The sequence below is a fragment of the Arvicanthis niloticus genome, chromosome 4 (genome assembly GCF_011762505.2).
Source record: "Arvicanthis niloticus isolate mArvNil1 chromosome 4, mArvNil1.pat.X, whole genome shotgun sequence".
Lineage (NCBI taxonomy): Eukaryota > Metazoa > Chordata > Mammalia > Rodentia > Muridae > Arvicanthis > Arvicanthis niloticus.
The window spans coordinates 40,783,118-40,797,608 of NC_047661.1; the positions used below are offsets into that span (position 1 = coordinate 40,783,118).

Consider the following 14,491-nt stretch of genomic DNA (forward strand, 5'->3'; position numbering starts at 1 on the left):
TCAACCTTGAATTGATTATTTGACAGTTCAAGTATTATACAGTTGCAAAAACCCCAGCATAACAGAGAAAATTGATCAGAAGTAGTTACAAAGGCCAACCATAAACATACCCTATTGTCTATTCATTCCTAGATACAGAGGAAGCCAAAGAAATGCTGATATCACCAAAGGACTTATACAAAAGTAATCATATATTGGTGGCCAGGCCCTTGCCCCCAATTCCTGCAGACTCCAGCTGCTCAGGTGCAGGCCATAGCAGTCAGAAGAACAGAGATCCTCTGCTGCCCCAAAGGTCAAGCAAGTTGACAGAAGTCAAGACACCAGTGTGGTCAGAGATTCTCCTGTGGATCAGAGGTCAAACAGGCTTCTAGAAATCCAGGGCACAAAGATGAGAAAACCAAAGAGGAAACAGAAATGTAGGGGAAAACAACTATCCAACAAAGACAACTCAGTAATCAGCACCTAGACCTATATTCATCCTAAATGCAGATACCTAAGTGCCAGTGTAAGAACATAATCAACAACATCCAGGGCAATATGGCATCACCAGAGCCCAGATGTCATATGTCAGCAAGACCTAAATATTTCAATGCAGCGGGAACACAAGAAAATGATTTTAAAACCAACTTTATGAAGATTATAGAGGTCCTTAAAGAGGAAATGAAAAAAATTCCCTTAAAAAATTAAGTAAAAGATGAACAAAAAATTACAGGAAATCAGTTATTTTTTTTAAAAGAATGCTAAGATCCTCCCCAACCCCCCATCCCAATTAAACAAGCAGGTGAAGGAAACTGTTCAAGACCAGAAATGGAAATAGAAGCAATAAAGAAAACATAAACAGAAGAAATTCTGGAAATGGAAAGTCTAGGTAAGCAAACAGAAATTACAAATGCAAGCATCACTAACAGAGTACAGGAATTGGAAGGGAGAATCTTGGGAGTTGAGTTGAAGATATGATAGAAGAAATAGATTCATCAGTCAAAGAAACTGTTAAACCTAAAACACTCCTAACACAAAATATCCAGGAAATCGGTGATACTATGAAAAGACCAAACCTAAGAATAACAGGAAGAAGGAAAAGAATCCCAGTTCAAGAACCCAGATAATATATATTTAACAAAATTGTAGAAGTAAATTTTCTTAACCTAAAGGACATGCCTATAAAGGTACAAAAAGCTTATAGAATACCAAATAGATTGGATCAGAAAAGAAAGTCCCTGTGCTACATAATACTCAAAACACTAAACATACAGAACAACAGCAACAAGAAAAGAATATTAAGGCTGCAAACGGAAAAGACCAAGTAACATATAAAGGCAGACCTATCAGAATTACACCAGATTTCCCAATGAAGACTCTAAAGCCAGAAAGACCTGCGCCGATGTCTTACAGACTCTAAGTGACCACAGATGCCAGCTCAGACTACTATACCCAACAAAACTCTCAATCCTTATAGATGGAGAAAACAAGATATTTCATGACAAAGTCAAATTTAAACACTATCTATTCACAAATCCAGCCCTACAGAAAGTACTAGAAGGAATACTTTAACCCAAGAAGCTTAACTACACCCATGAAAACAAAGAAAATAATCTCACAGCAGCAAAACCCAAAGAGGGGAAGCACACACACACACACACACACACACACACACACACACACACACCACCACCACCACCACCACCACCACCAACAACAACAACAAAATAACATTAGGAATTAATACTCATTGGTCATTAATATCTATCATATCAGTGGGCTTAATTCTCCAATAAAAAGATTCATGCTAACAGAATGGATACAAAAACAGGATCCATCCTTCTGTTGCATACAAGAAACACATCTCAACACCAAAGATAGACATTACTTCAGAGTAAAGGGTTGGAGAAAGGTTTTCCAAAAAAAAAAAAATGTACTTAAGAAACAAGCTGGTGTAGCTATTCTAATATCTAACAAAATAGACTTCAAACAAAAACTAGTCAAAAGAAATTGAGAAGGACATTTCATAGTCATGGGAATGGAAAAATCCATCAAGATAATGTTTCAATTCTTAACATCTATGTCCCAAATGAAAGGGCACCCACATTTGTAAAAGAAACATAACTGAAGCTTAAATCACCATTGAACTTCACAAAATAATAGAGACTTCAATACCCAGCTCTCACTAATGGACAAATCATCCAGACAAAAACTAAATAAAGAAATAATGGAGCTAACAGATGTTATGAACCAAGTGGACCTAGCAGATACCTACAGAACATTTCACCCAAACACAAAAGAATACCATTTTTGCTCAGCACCTCAAGGGAGAGACTAAAAAACTGATCACATACTCCACCACAAAGCAAGTTTCAACAGATCCAATAAAATTAAAATAACCACCTGTATTTTATCAGACCACCATGGATTAAAGCTGGACTTCCAGCAACAGAAACAGTACACTCATGGGAGCTCTCTACTGAATGACCACTGGGTCAAAGAAGAAATAAGAAAGAAAGAAATTAAAGACTTCCAAGAATTCAATGAAAATGAAAGCACAACACACCCTAACTTACGGGACGCAATAAAAGCAGTGCTAAGAGGAAAATGCATAGCACCAAGTGCCTTTATAAAGAAATTGAGATCTCATACTAGCAAGTTAATAACATACCTGAAAGCTCTAGAACAAAAAGAAGCAAACACACTCAAGAGGAGACGATTGCAGGAAATAATCAGACTGAGGGCTGAGGGATCACAGAGATCAGGGAGTCTATATGGGTCTGACCTAGCTCCTGGGAATGTGTTATGACTGACTAGTTTGGCGTTCCTGTGGGAATCTTAACAGTGGGAGCAGGGGGCTGTTCCTGACTGTTGTGCCTACTTTTGTGACCCTTTTCCTCCAACTAGTTTGCCTTGCCCAGACTTAATGTGATGGTATGTGCCTGGTATTATTATAGCTTGTTATGCTGTGTTTCATTGATGTACCTGGGAAGCCTGCTCTTCTCTGAGGGGAGGGAGAAGGGGTGGACCTGGGGAAGAAAGGAGGTGATTTTGGGTGGGGGTTGGAGGAAAGGCTAGGGGGAGGGAAGCTATAGTCAGAATATAATATATAAGAGAGGAATAAAAATTATCATAAAAATCATGTATTTAAATTCAAAACAGCCTCTAAGTTAAAGACAACCCAGATTCCCCCCCCCCCAATAAAAATGGATAAATATATTAGGAGATTGGATATTACATAGAGTTGGGATATGTAGAAATAAGAAAAACCAATATACACAAAATACAAACTAGTTTCATATGTGAGATGATGAGCAAAATCCAGATAGAGAAATTAAAGAACAGGATAAACCCTTAGTAAGATGATGGGTGTCTCTGGAAGGATTTACTGGCTTATTTTACACCTATTTTACAGAAGAAGAAACAGGATCTATCTTGATGTTAACTAGATTAATCAACGTCTTTCCACTGAACTGTCTCTTCATTAGAACATAGTTTAGTAAATGCAGACAAAGTATAGAAAATGAATAGTCTTTTAATTGGATTCAGTTGAAAAGAGGCTAGGATCATAGGTGCGATACACAACATTGAAATATGTTGAATTTTTTTATTCTTAAATTTTTTTTGATTGACATATAAAGTTGGATCTTTAATTTTGAATTTTACAACCTAAATTACTCTCACCACTAGGTGGCAGCAAGTTAGGAGGGAAAACAAAACCAGTCTAGAAAGGAAGGCTTTGTATTAAATTTCTTTCTCCTAATCTTGAGCAAGGGAAAAGGCCAATCATTCATCTGTAATTCTCTAACCTAGGTACCCAGCTATGCCTCACACGTAAAATATAACATAAATGATTTAATGGGAAGCTTTCATTTCTCAGTTATAGTAGTGACTGTTCCAGAAAGCCCACTTGATACACTTGTGTGTCCCTCAACTGTGATAGCCCATTACCTTACATTCCAATGCCAATCCTACCATCCTACTGAGGACAGATGTCCTCTCTCCTGTAAGTCTTGTCTTGTAAGCCTCCTTAAATTTTTATTGTTCAATTTGTTATTAATTTGTTCTTTTTCCCCCTTCTACTTTCATGGCTGTTCTGTCTTTGGTGGGCAGTTTTGATGACACCCTCCCATATTTCAAGTTTCCTTGTCCTGTGTTCCTTGCTGAGATCTTTTGGAGTAAAGATAGACACATGGACTGGGTAATAGCACCAGCTGAGATTTTCTTTAGATCTAAGGCTGAGATGAGATCCTTCTGTTGCTGTTACTGTGTTTTCTGAGACAGAGTCTTATTATGAACCCCGGGCTTCAAATACCCCTGCCTCTGACTCCCAAGTGACCACAGGCAAGAGCCGCTAGGCTCAGTGAGACAGGATCCATGATGCTAATTAAGGAATGACATTTTAAAACAATTTGCATTACTCAGTATGCCATAGTAGGGCTTCATGAAGATTTCTCTGTCCTAGACCTGCCTCATTTAGGATTTGTATATTTAAAGAGAAAACATTACCTTGCCACAGCTAAGCAGTAGATGGCATTCTCCCGTGGAGTCCTTCCACTGTGCTCAGAGAAAGAAGTGAAGAGGGACCTTAGCAAACAGTCAGCCCTGGGTGGACTGCAGTAGAACAGAGGGTGTGCATAATCCACTCTTGAAACTGGAGGGAGGGGGACCTGGGGGAGATAGGGGTTTTTGATGTGCTTTTCTTTTCCAGGTAGGGCAGAGATTTTTTTCTGGCTTTCTTGTTGATGACTTTGCACTTCTGAAAAGCTCTTTGCATCTACTAAGGATGGGAATGTGAAGATTTGTTTTCTGGTGTCCTGCTGTGACATTGGTAAAGACCTGACAGGTTTCCTGCTCCACTGGTGTTCGAAGGGTGGTAGTTTACCCTGGGAGTTTTGCCAGCTCTTGTCTTCAACCTTGTACCAGCTTTTGGAGGTCATTTTGGGCTTGGTGAAACCATCCACCATCACAGTGTCTCCAACTTTTGCCCCAGAGACCCTTGCTCTGCCAAACTGGCTTTTATGGCACCTACGACGCTGAGCTCGGAGAATCCACTGCTTTATTTTAATGTAAATCCTCATTGGGACTGAAAGTTTTAGAAAAGAAACTGTGGACCACATTTTACTAAGTAAATACAACACACAGTCTTTATGCTGGTGTTTCGATGCAATGGCCAGGGGAGATTGTCCTGCTGCGTTCTTACATTCCAGGCACAGGACACTGCAGTTGACAAAGGCCTTCAGAATTAACAGCTGGCCAGCTTCTGCAGCTGCGTGAATAGGGCAGTTAGAGACATCTGTGTGAAGGGCTTCGTGGCACCATGCTCGATAAGGATGAACACCAACTGCTTCATGGGGCTGCACCCCCTGCTTCAGAGCCCACTCAGTGAGCTCAGTGTGTCCATGAAAGGCAGCGATGTACAGGGCTACCCTTTTCTGGTACCTGAATGAGTGGAACAAGTTTGGCACAAAGGGTTGGTAAGTCGGCGAAACATCAAAAGCAGTTACGCTAGATAAAAATACTCCTTACAGTGCTCATTCCTTATGCTGACGGTTAGCAGAGTTTAGAGGGTTTGGGATATTGGTGCAGTGGGTAAAGTGCTCCGGGTGAACCTGTAACGCAGTGCTGTGAGGGTACAGGCACAATTGCTAGGACTTGCTGCCCACTGGCCTGGCTGGAGGGTCACAGAGAGACCCTGTTTCAGGAGAGTGGAGAGAGATAGAGGATACTTGATATCTTCCTCGAGTTCCCATGCATGAGCTCACATCCACATGCACATCCACCACACACATGTACAACACACACACACACACACACACACACACACACACACACACACACACACCAGCCCACACTAGTTTTGAACTCTCCATGTAGCTAAGTCTGGCCTTGGACCCCGATCCTGGCTCTACCTTCTCGCGTACTGGGATTGCACGTAGGGGGGTTGCACCCAGCTTGAGCTATAATTTTAAAAAAAAAGATCAGTCTTTGCCCACTAGAGGGCACTGTTCTAAAACACCATATCACAAACAATTCAACTGAGACTCGGGTAGCAGCTGGTTGTACACAATAAAATAAATGCCCAGCAGCTTCTCCAAGCTAGCCACATTCCGCAGCCCTAGATATACATTGTCCTTCACATAAAGCAAAAAAAAAAAAAAAAAAAAAAAAAAAAAGGCGAACTTTTGCTCCATTGAAAGGAGAGCTTTTTATCTGGTTCTCAGCAAACACATTCGTTCAGGCAGAGTGAGTCTCATGCCAGGGAACACAGAGAGAAGGCAGCTCAGCATCCTGTTTAGTGTGTAGCTATGGTCACTGTGTGCAAAGGGGCTGGGTAGAGGTAATGACAAGCAACCAGGTCAGTTCTTAATAAGGCCTCCAAAGGAGAAGCTAGACTCACTGTCATTTCAAAGCTCGAATACAACCAAACACTTAAAATCGAATAGCAGCTTATGGTTTTGTAACAATGTCTGTTGTTAAACCCTTGCTTCTTTTTTTTTTCAATCCAAAAGCAACTACAGTTATAACTCAATGCAAATTCAACAGTTGTATTTGGAGTTACACGGTTTTAACAATTACATTTAGCTAATAAGATGTATGTGGGCTTGGGAAGACGTAGCCACTGTTTTCAGCCTATCACTTGGCAGATTTTTAAAAAAATATATTGCTGCTTAATAAAATAATTAAAGGGAGTGGTAAGATATTTACTCTGAAGATAAGGATATTTAAAGTGTTATTTTAAGAATATGTGCTAGGTAATGGTGGTGCATGCCTTTAAGCCCGGCGCCCAGGAGGCAGAGGCAGGCAGATTTCTGAGTTGGAGGCCAGCTGATCTACAGAGCAAGTTCCAGGACAGCCAGGGCTACACAGAGAAACCCTATCTTGAAAAACCAACCAACCAACTAACCAAGTATGTTATGCAAACTAAACTTGTCACAGATTTAATTAGTCTTTCAGAGGAAAAGCTGCCTGGATTGCAACCCATTACCAGTCCTAGTGACACTCTCGTTATCTTGAGTTATCAAATATCTCAATAATAATAATGATAGTACCATAATATCTTATCAAATTGTGTAAGGTGAAATTGGTTTGCACCAGGACCATGGCTATACAGAGAATTCAGGTTCATAGTTAAATGGAGGCTTAGAACAAAGTGACTTAAATCCGTCTAATGTCTGCTTGAGCTTCCGTACTTGAGGACTGGTGCTTCTTTTGATAAGTAGCGTTGGACTTTAGGTTTTTGCCCAAGAAGACATCCCATGAGAAATTCCTTCCATCCATCCCAGACATCCAGACGAAGTGTTGTACCTGTGGATCAAGAAAGATGGTTTATGGTCCAGTCTCTCACTGTAGCTCAGCGATGCATTACACTTTGTGTTACCTTTCTCCAAACACAACAAGATGCACAGTGAGATGATACTTTTGTATCAGGAAGCAGAAAAGATATTTCTGGTTAGGCCTGGGGAAAGCCCGTTAATATTCATGTAACTTTGGCTTTTCCCTCTTTTCAGTAAGTGCGTCTAATGCCTAAATACTGGGGATTTTCATGAGAAAATATCCCACACTCATGAGTAGTTTCTTATTCTTCTCATTTTTTTTTTTATGCCCACATCAAAACCAGGACTTCTTGAACACTTTTCATTAGCAAGTCCTTTTTGCCTAACAAATCTTATGCAGTTTTGGGTGAGTAGGTATATTATATAAGTATACACACCAGACATTTACTTATAATCAATCATAAAGGGTTTATTTAAGGAGACAGTGAGGTGGCTCAGTAAGCAAAGGTGCTTGATGCCAAGCACACCTGCGCCTGCCTGGGTTTGATCCCAGGATCTGCACGGTGGAAGGGAAGCGCTGACTCCTGCAAGTTCTCCTCTGACATAAAAGATTCTGACATTAAGACTTAAAATTTTATTTACTTTGATGTAAAGATTTAAGTCAGGTTTAAATCTTGGGGCTCAGTGGTTCAGAGCTCTTACTGTTTTTTGCAAAGAACCTGAATCTCGTCTCCACCACCCACACTGTAGCTCACAGTTGCCTGTAACTCAAGTTCCAAGGGATCTGATACCCTCTTCTGGCTTCTGTGGGTATATATACACCCTGAAAACACACATAAACATAAATAAAAATAAGATAGTTTTTAAAAACAGGATTTCTCTTTGTAGCCCTGACTGTCCTGAAACTCACTCTGTAGACCGGGCTGGCCTGGAACTCGCTCTGTAAACCAGGCTGGCCTCGAACTCAGAAATCTGCCTGCCTCTGCCTCCCAAGTGCTGGGATCAAAGGCGTGCCCACCACCACCCGGCGTGAGACTCTTTCTTAATCTACATTTTACCTTATTTTTTTGAGACATGATCTATTACAGGCTCCAAGAGACTCCTGTCTGCGTTGCCAAGATCTGGGGCTACAGGTATGCATTATTGCACCTAGATTTTATGTAGGTAGTGGGGATCACACCCGGGTCCTCTTGTTTCTGTGGCAAGCTCTTTGTCAATTGATCCATCTCCTCAGCTTCCCATTTAATATTTCTTTCTTTTGGAGGTGGAGACAGTCAATTTCTCCCCATGTAACTCTGGCCAGCTTAGAACTTGCCACACAGACAAGAGTAACCTTGAATTTGTGGTGATCCTTATGTCTGTGTCTTGTAAGTGCTAGGATTATAGGCATTTGCCATCACAGTTAGCTCGTTGGACTGTGCTTCGCTGTGTTGTCAGGGAAATCCTTTCCATTTAATCTTTCATTTTCAGCCTCTCCTTAGGATTAATGTATGTTCACAATTCTGTAGTTGGGATCTGGGAAGCCCAGAATGCCTTTCATCTCTGCTCTCTGACCATCCATAGTTCTGCATTCCATGCACGCTAAGCCTAATTCTCTTGAATTTCTCCTTGTGATCCCATTAGCTCACACCAACTTGGTTTGTTGGATATGTCCACAGCTCATTTCTTCCAGTGTGCAGGGGCGGCTTTGTGCATTTCTGTATGAGGTAATGTGTGTGCTGACTCACTGAGAAACTCAAGTCTTTGGTTTTTCAACCTAGACGTGATTGCATTTTCAAAATTTTATTTTCCACTGATTTTGGAGAATGAGTCAGAGTTTCCCCACAGATAGCAGCAAGGGTTATTATTGAGTAGAGGGTAGGGAGGTTCTCCAATGAGCAGCATGCTGGCTAGGATTCCTCTAGTTAAAGCAAGTGGGCTGGCTGGCTACCTAGGGAATGCTGGTTATGCCTCGGGAATAGTGAGAAGCAGGCCAAAGTCACCTCCCCAACCCCATCCTTCTCTTTGAGCCTTTGCTCCAATGTCCTATGTTCTCTAGGTACCCAGGAGATCTACCTATGATTTCTGGGCTCTGGACTTTGTAACTGAAATCCCCTCTCTCAAGTCCTCCCCGCTCCCACCCCCTCATGTTCAAATGCATATTTTAACAGATTACTCAACATATCATGAAACATTTAGAAACTGTTTTGGTTTTTTTTTTTTTTTTTTTTTTTTTTTAAATCTGGGAAAAGTGGATTTGGACCAAGTAATTTACAAATTCTTTCCAGCTTTAAAATGTCACAATCCAAGAAATGAGTGAAGGAATGGCCTCCAGAAGGCATTCTAGTGTCGTTCTAGCTTTTGATCTTTAATTAAAGCTTCGGATTATCAGCTGCTTGAGCACAAATGACAGCGAGCCCCACATTCCAGGCCGTGTAAGCCTCCAGCAAGCACTCAGAACGAGAGCAGTGCTCTGGAGACCAATCCTACACCTTCCCTTTCTCTGATCATAAATAGAGACAGTAATTGATATCAAAGGCTTTAGATCCTCAGTCCCAAGCAACATGGAAGTCGACTGCTAAGCAAAGTAAGAGTGGGGAGAAATGTCAATAAATGTCGATTTAGCAGTTTCAGAAAGCAAAACTCCTTAGCTTAAGCTCTGTGCATCTGTCAGGAGATGTTATAGGCCCCTCACACTCTGAGGTGGCCTCGCCGTCAGCAAGGACTCATTCACTTTTCGGTAATAATTCAATGTCTGAGTCACTTTCTAGCATAGGTAAGACAAATCTAGTACTTTTTCCTGTTGACATTTGGCCACAGAAGATGCGACTTGGATGCGTGGTACTGAAAGAGAAGTTGTAGTCTTTTAGTTGGGCAAATTCCAGTCAGCTAAGGCAGTGTTTTATCCTGCACAGCACTGCTTAAAAAAGGTTGTTTTAATATAATCGGCAACATTTTAGAATAAGATTATACAAAGCAAGTTTCAGAACACTGTATTTTAATGCTGCCACCCGCATTAAGAAAGAAGAACATCTGAACTCCTGCATGTGCTTGAAAGGTACTTTAGAAGACAAAGATGATGGTCCTTGAGTTTTGTCCTCCTAGCCTGAGGATATTCACAAAATGTTGCTTTAAGAATTAGCAGAGGGTTGGAGAGATGTCTCAGTGGGTAAGAGCACTGACTGCTCTTCCAGAGGTCCTAAGTTCAGTTCCCAGCAACCACATGGTGGTTCACAACCACCTGTAATGGGATCTGATGTCCTGTTCTGGTGTGTCTGCAGAGAGCAATGGTGTACTCGTATACATAAAATAAATAAATAAATCTTAAAAAAGAAAAAGAAAAAGAATTAGCAGAGCAGAGTTGGCGATGGCTCGGCAGCTCAGAGCATAGGGGCTGCTCTCCCAAAGAACCTGGAGGTCAGTTCCCAGCACTCAGGTGGAGCAGCTCATAACCACTTGTAACCTCAACTCTAGGGGACCCGACTCCCTCTTCTGGCTTCCAAAGGAACCTGTACATATATACATATGCATACGTTCACATATACATATGCACACCCAAATAAAAATTCTAAAATTACATAGAAGAATAAGCAGAATTGTGAGACCTTTATTTCTTATTCTACAGACCAAGATGAAAGAGCCAGAGTATTGATAATTTACATACACCCTCAGGGTGCCTCCTGAGGTTTCAGTTTTCAACAGCTCTACCTGGTGTGATGTAATTTGTGATTTTAAATCTTGATAGCAATCCTGTAGGGAGAGATGGAGTGCTTAGGGTTCCAGGAGGCCAGGGAGCATTATCACTATACATCTTTTTATACTTCTGATAGTTAAATCACAGGATGTATTAGCTATTTTAGGGTAAATAAAGAAGCCTAATGATCTGCATATAAAAACCTAGGTTTCCATTTCCTCTGGAAAAGCTGCAAAACCTGGTATTAAAGAGCCCTGGTCCTAGGTGGGGGCTGACATGAAGTGTGGTGAACAGTACCGATGTCGGCCTGGTAATCCTTGAGGGTGTTGCAGTCATACATCTCCAGCCCCGCTGGTGTCCGGAGACAGTAGACACTCACAGGGAAGCCACATCTCAGAGTTACCAGCTTTCTCAGGTCAGACACCGTTTTATCCAGGATAGACATGTTCTCCATTATTGGCATCATCTCCTGGGTCACAGCATTGAACACATAAAAAGTGGGCTTGTCTTCTTTCTGCAGGAGAGAAAAGGAGACACTCACTGTGGTTAGTTTGTTAGGGACACTGAACTCTGGTCATTTCTGCCTCCCATGACGTGTGTGCAAAGAGGGGAAAAATAAAGCCAGTTTTCTTCTGTGGCTTTGTTTCATTCCTCGCCCTGAGGACATAACACAGTCCCTGCTTTGAGCCAAGGGATGAAGACTCAGGGCTCTGGCATTTATTCTACAGATTCAGATACAGAAATGGAGTGCTGCCTGCTTGTGTCATGTGCTTACAGGAGAAACAGCACAGAGAAAACTCCTCCACTATTCTGTGCTTAATGTGGAGAGAGGCTTTTATTTAACCTTTGGCCAATTAAAAAAAGTCCTTTTTCTGGGGTTCTCTCTGGAGGTTAGATCCAAGTGAGAACATGTGGAATAGTTTTCTTACTGTGTGTGTTCTTCCTCGTCTGTGTGGTTTGCTTCTTATTGAACACACTAGACACTTGTATTTACTATTGCTGTAACACAGAATACCAAATACCAACACTGTAAAATGGAACTACCTAATATAGTTTGTTTGTTTTTTAAGTTTCATTTATTCCCTTTATTTTAGAGTCCAAATAGGAAAGCAAGTAGAATTGAGACATCAGAAGTAAAAATGTTAAGTTTGGGTAATGTTATCCTCTCAGCAACAGTTGCATCAACCAAGCCCAGGAAGGGGGCGGAGAAAGAGGAGTACCTTGCCAGCAGCCTAGAGAAGTGAAACCGGCTATACTTCCCCTTCAATGGTGGCAGGACTGTTAACATTTTTCTTCAGTGGCCTGCTGTTGGCTGAGCACATGCAAGTGCATGGCACTACCCCAGAATGTCTCCACCACAGAGGCTTTCTTAGAAGTGAATATCTGGGTTCCAAGTCCTTCAGGCAATTTCAGCTAACCCCGCCACTTACTAAATATTGCCTGTAGTTATAGGATTTAAGAGGTTGGGAGGTAGAGGCAGGAGGATCAGGAGTTCAACACCAGCCTCACCTACATAGAACATTTTCTACACAACAGTCTCAAAAGACAACCCAAAGCTAAATTCTTCTCTGGTTCCTCCTGGAGCCTGCTCTAAACTTACAGTATGTTAAATCCATTCCTCTTCCCGGATACCATGGTCATAATGTAATATACACATCTCAGGAATTATTAGAGGAATGGTGTTGCTGATGAAATATGAGTTTCCAGTGTTTTGATTGAGGGTGCACTTTATTGACTCAAACCATTTGAATGAGTTCAGGGTTTCTTCTGTTACACAGGAAGCCAGCCCAGCAAGCTGTGCCCAGTGGGCTGAGTGTTCTGAGCATAGCTTGTAATAATCTCACTCAGTAAGAATACTCATGTTTCCCCTCGGCTCCCTCAGGTAAGTGTCTGCCAAATTTATCCCAGAAATATTCATAGTCAGACAAATTACTATACAATGTAATTAAAAGGCCGTGAAGAGGAACTGGAAAAGTGTTTAAGAGCGCTTGTTGCTTTTCCAGAGGACCCAAGTTCAGTTCCCAGTACACATATCAACATATCAGGCAGTTCACAAATACCTGTATATCCAGTTTGGGGGTCTCTGATGGCTTTTTCTAGTCTCTGTGGGTCCCACACATATGTGGTGCAGTGGTGGTGTGTGTATGCCTGGGTTACTTCCTACCTCACATGATTAATGTTCTTGAATGAAACACACACACACACACACACACACACACACTTCAGTGTTTATAATATGCTTTAAGCAGCACAAAAGCTGAGCAACTGCCTAACCTCCCTGCTGCTAGAGTCTACCTCTTGCAGATAATTCTGAGTTACTACTTACTAATTCCTATGTTCCATCTTGGCCGGTCGTAACTGTAATTAGTCAGCCATCTGGGTCATGTTTCTGGGCCACTCTTCTTGCTTCTCTACTCCATGGCGGGCTCTGTGGATGGATCCTGCATGGTGGATCTCCTCCTTTTTCCTCCTGGTCCCAAGCCCAGGACATTCTAAGATTCTACCTCTGTCTTTCTTCCCCAGCTATTGGCTGCTGGCATTTTTATTTACTGGGAACTGAACTCAGGACCTCTGGAAAAGCAGCCAGTGCTCTTACCTGCTGAGCCACCTCTCTCACCCCATATACATTTTTTTTTTTTAAAGATAGTGGAAGAGAAAGAAAAATTATAATTTACACAACATCAGAACTATTATTTCTTTAGAATCTCCCAATTTCCCTTTAGCCCTCTCTAATTTATATTTATCGACAAATTCAAACAAATGACAATGGAAATGCAAATAAACAGATAACAACATGTAAACAAAACTGTAGAGGCTTAAGCTGATCTTACCCAGTTAATTGAGTTGATCTCAACAGCAAACTACTACATAATAATATTAGATGAGTAAGATTAAAAGCAGGCCAGAATATTAATTATCCTAAGATTATAAAGAAAAAGGCCTCTAGTCTGTGCATACATATAGGAAACTCTGCAGCAAGTAATAACAAGGGGGGGGGGGGAACGGCAGGAAAACAGCTGACAGCTTTAGATGAAAATCAAAAGTGACTAGAAAAATTGCTACCTATGAAAGTAGATTCTTAAGTCTCTGCAAACACCTTCAAGTCTGCTCCTTTTGTTTGTTTTATTTGTTTGTTTGTTTTTTTTTGGTGGGGGGGTGCGGTACTTGAACTTTGTATAATAGTTTTTTTATCCCAGGCTCATTTCATTTCTAATGTAGAGAGAAGATAGTTTCCATTGTGCTATTGTAAGCATACGTCCACTGTCTCATAAACTTTGTGTTCACTTAGGAGTTTGGACTGTAATGAGCTGTAGTGGCTGAACAGAGTCCTGCCCTTGATTGTGTGGAAAAGGAGCATGTAGATGCCTTGGGAGGCACAGCAGCCCTTGTGCTCATGGAGAAGCAGTGGGAGAACTAGGAATGTTAAACACACAGGATTGTTCCCTCAAAGGGAGGGATGTACAATCCCCTTTCACCCAAAAGGTTCTGAATAGTTGTGGTTAGTACCTGTTGACCTTTGTGCTATCTGTGTGGCTGAGACCATACTGAATCCTCCCCTAGA

The 14,491-nt window shown here is 41.3% G+C and overlaps 1 protein-coding gene across 2 annotated transcripts in view; it reads right to left on the bottom strand.

The window, feature by feature from the left end:
* The window catches only part of Ankub1 (ankyrin repeat and ubiquitin domain containing 1), a 31,818-nt gene that overhangs the window by 5,789 nt on the left and 11,538 nt on the right, over positions 1–14,491 (bottom strand). Inside the window, exons 4-6 of one of the 2 annotated variants that reach the window (XM_034501300.2) lie at positions 11,227–11,443; positions 7,173–7,287; positions 4,489–5,421 (exon numbers count right to left, since the gene is read on the bottom strand). In XM_034501300.2, coding sequence (XP_034357191.2) covers positions 4,489–5,421; positions 7,173–7,287; positions 11,227–11,443 — 1,265 coding nt within the window. The remainder of the gene's footprint in view (positions 1–4,488; positions 5,422–7,172; positions 7,288–11,226; positions 11,444–14,491) is intronic. The other variant, XM_076932412.1, reaches the window with a different exon arrangement.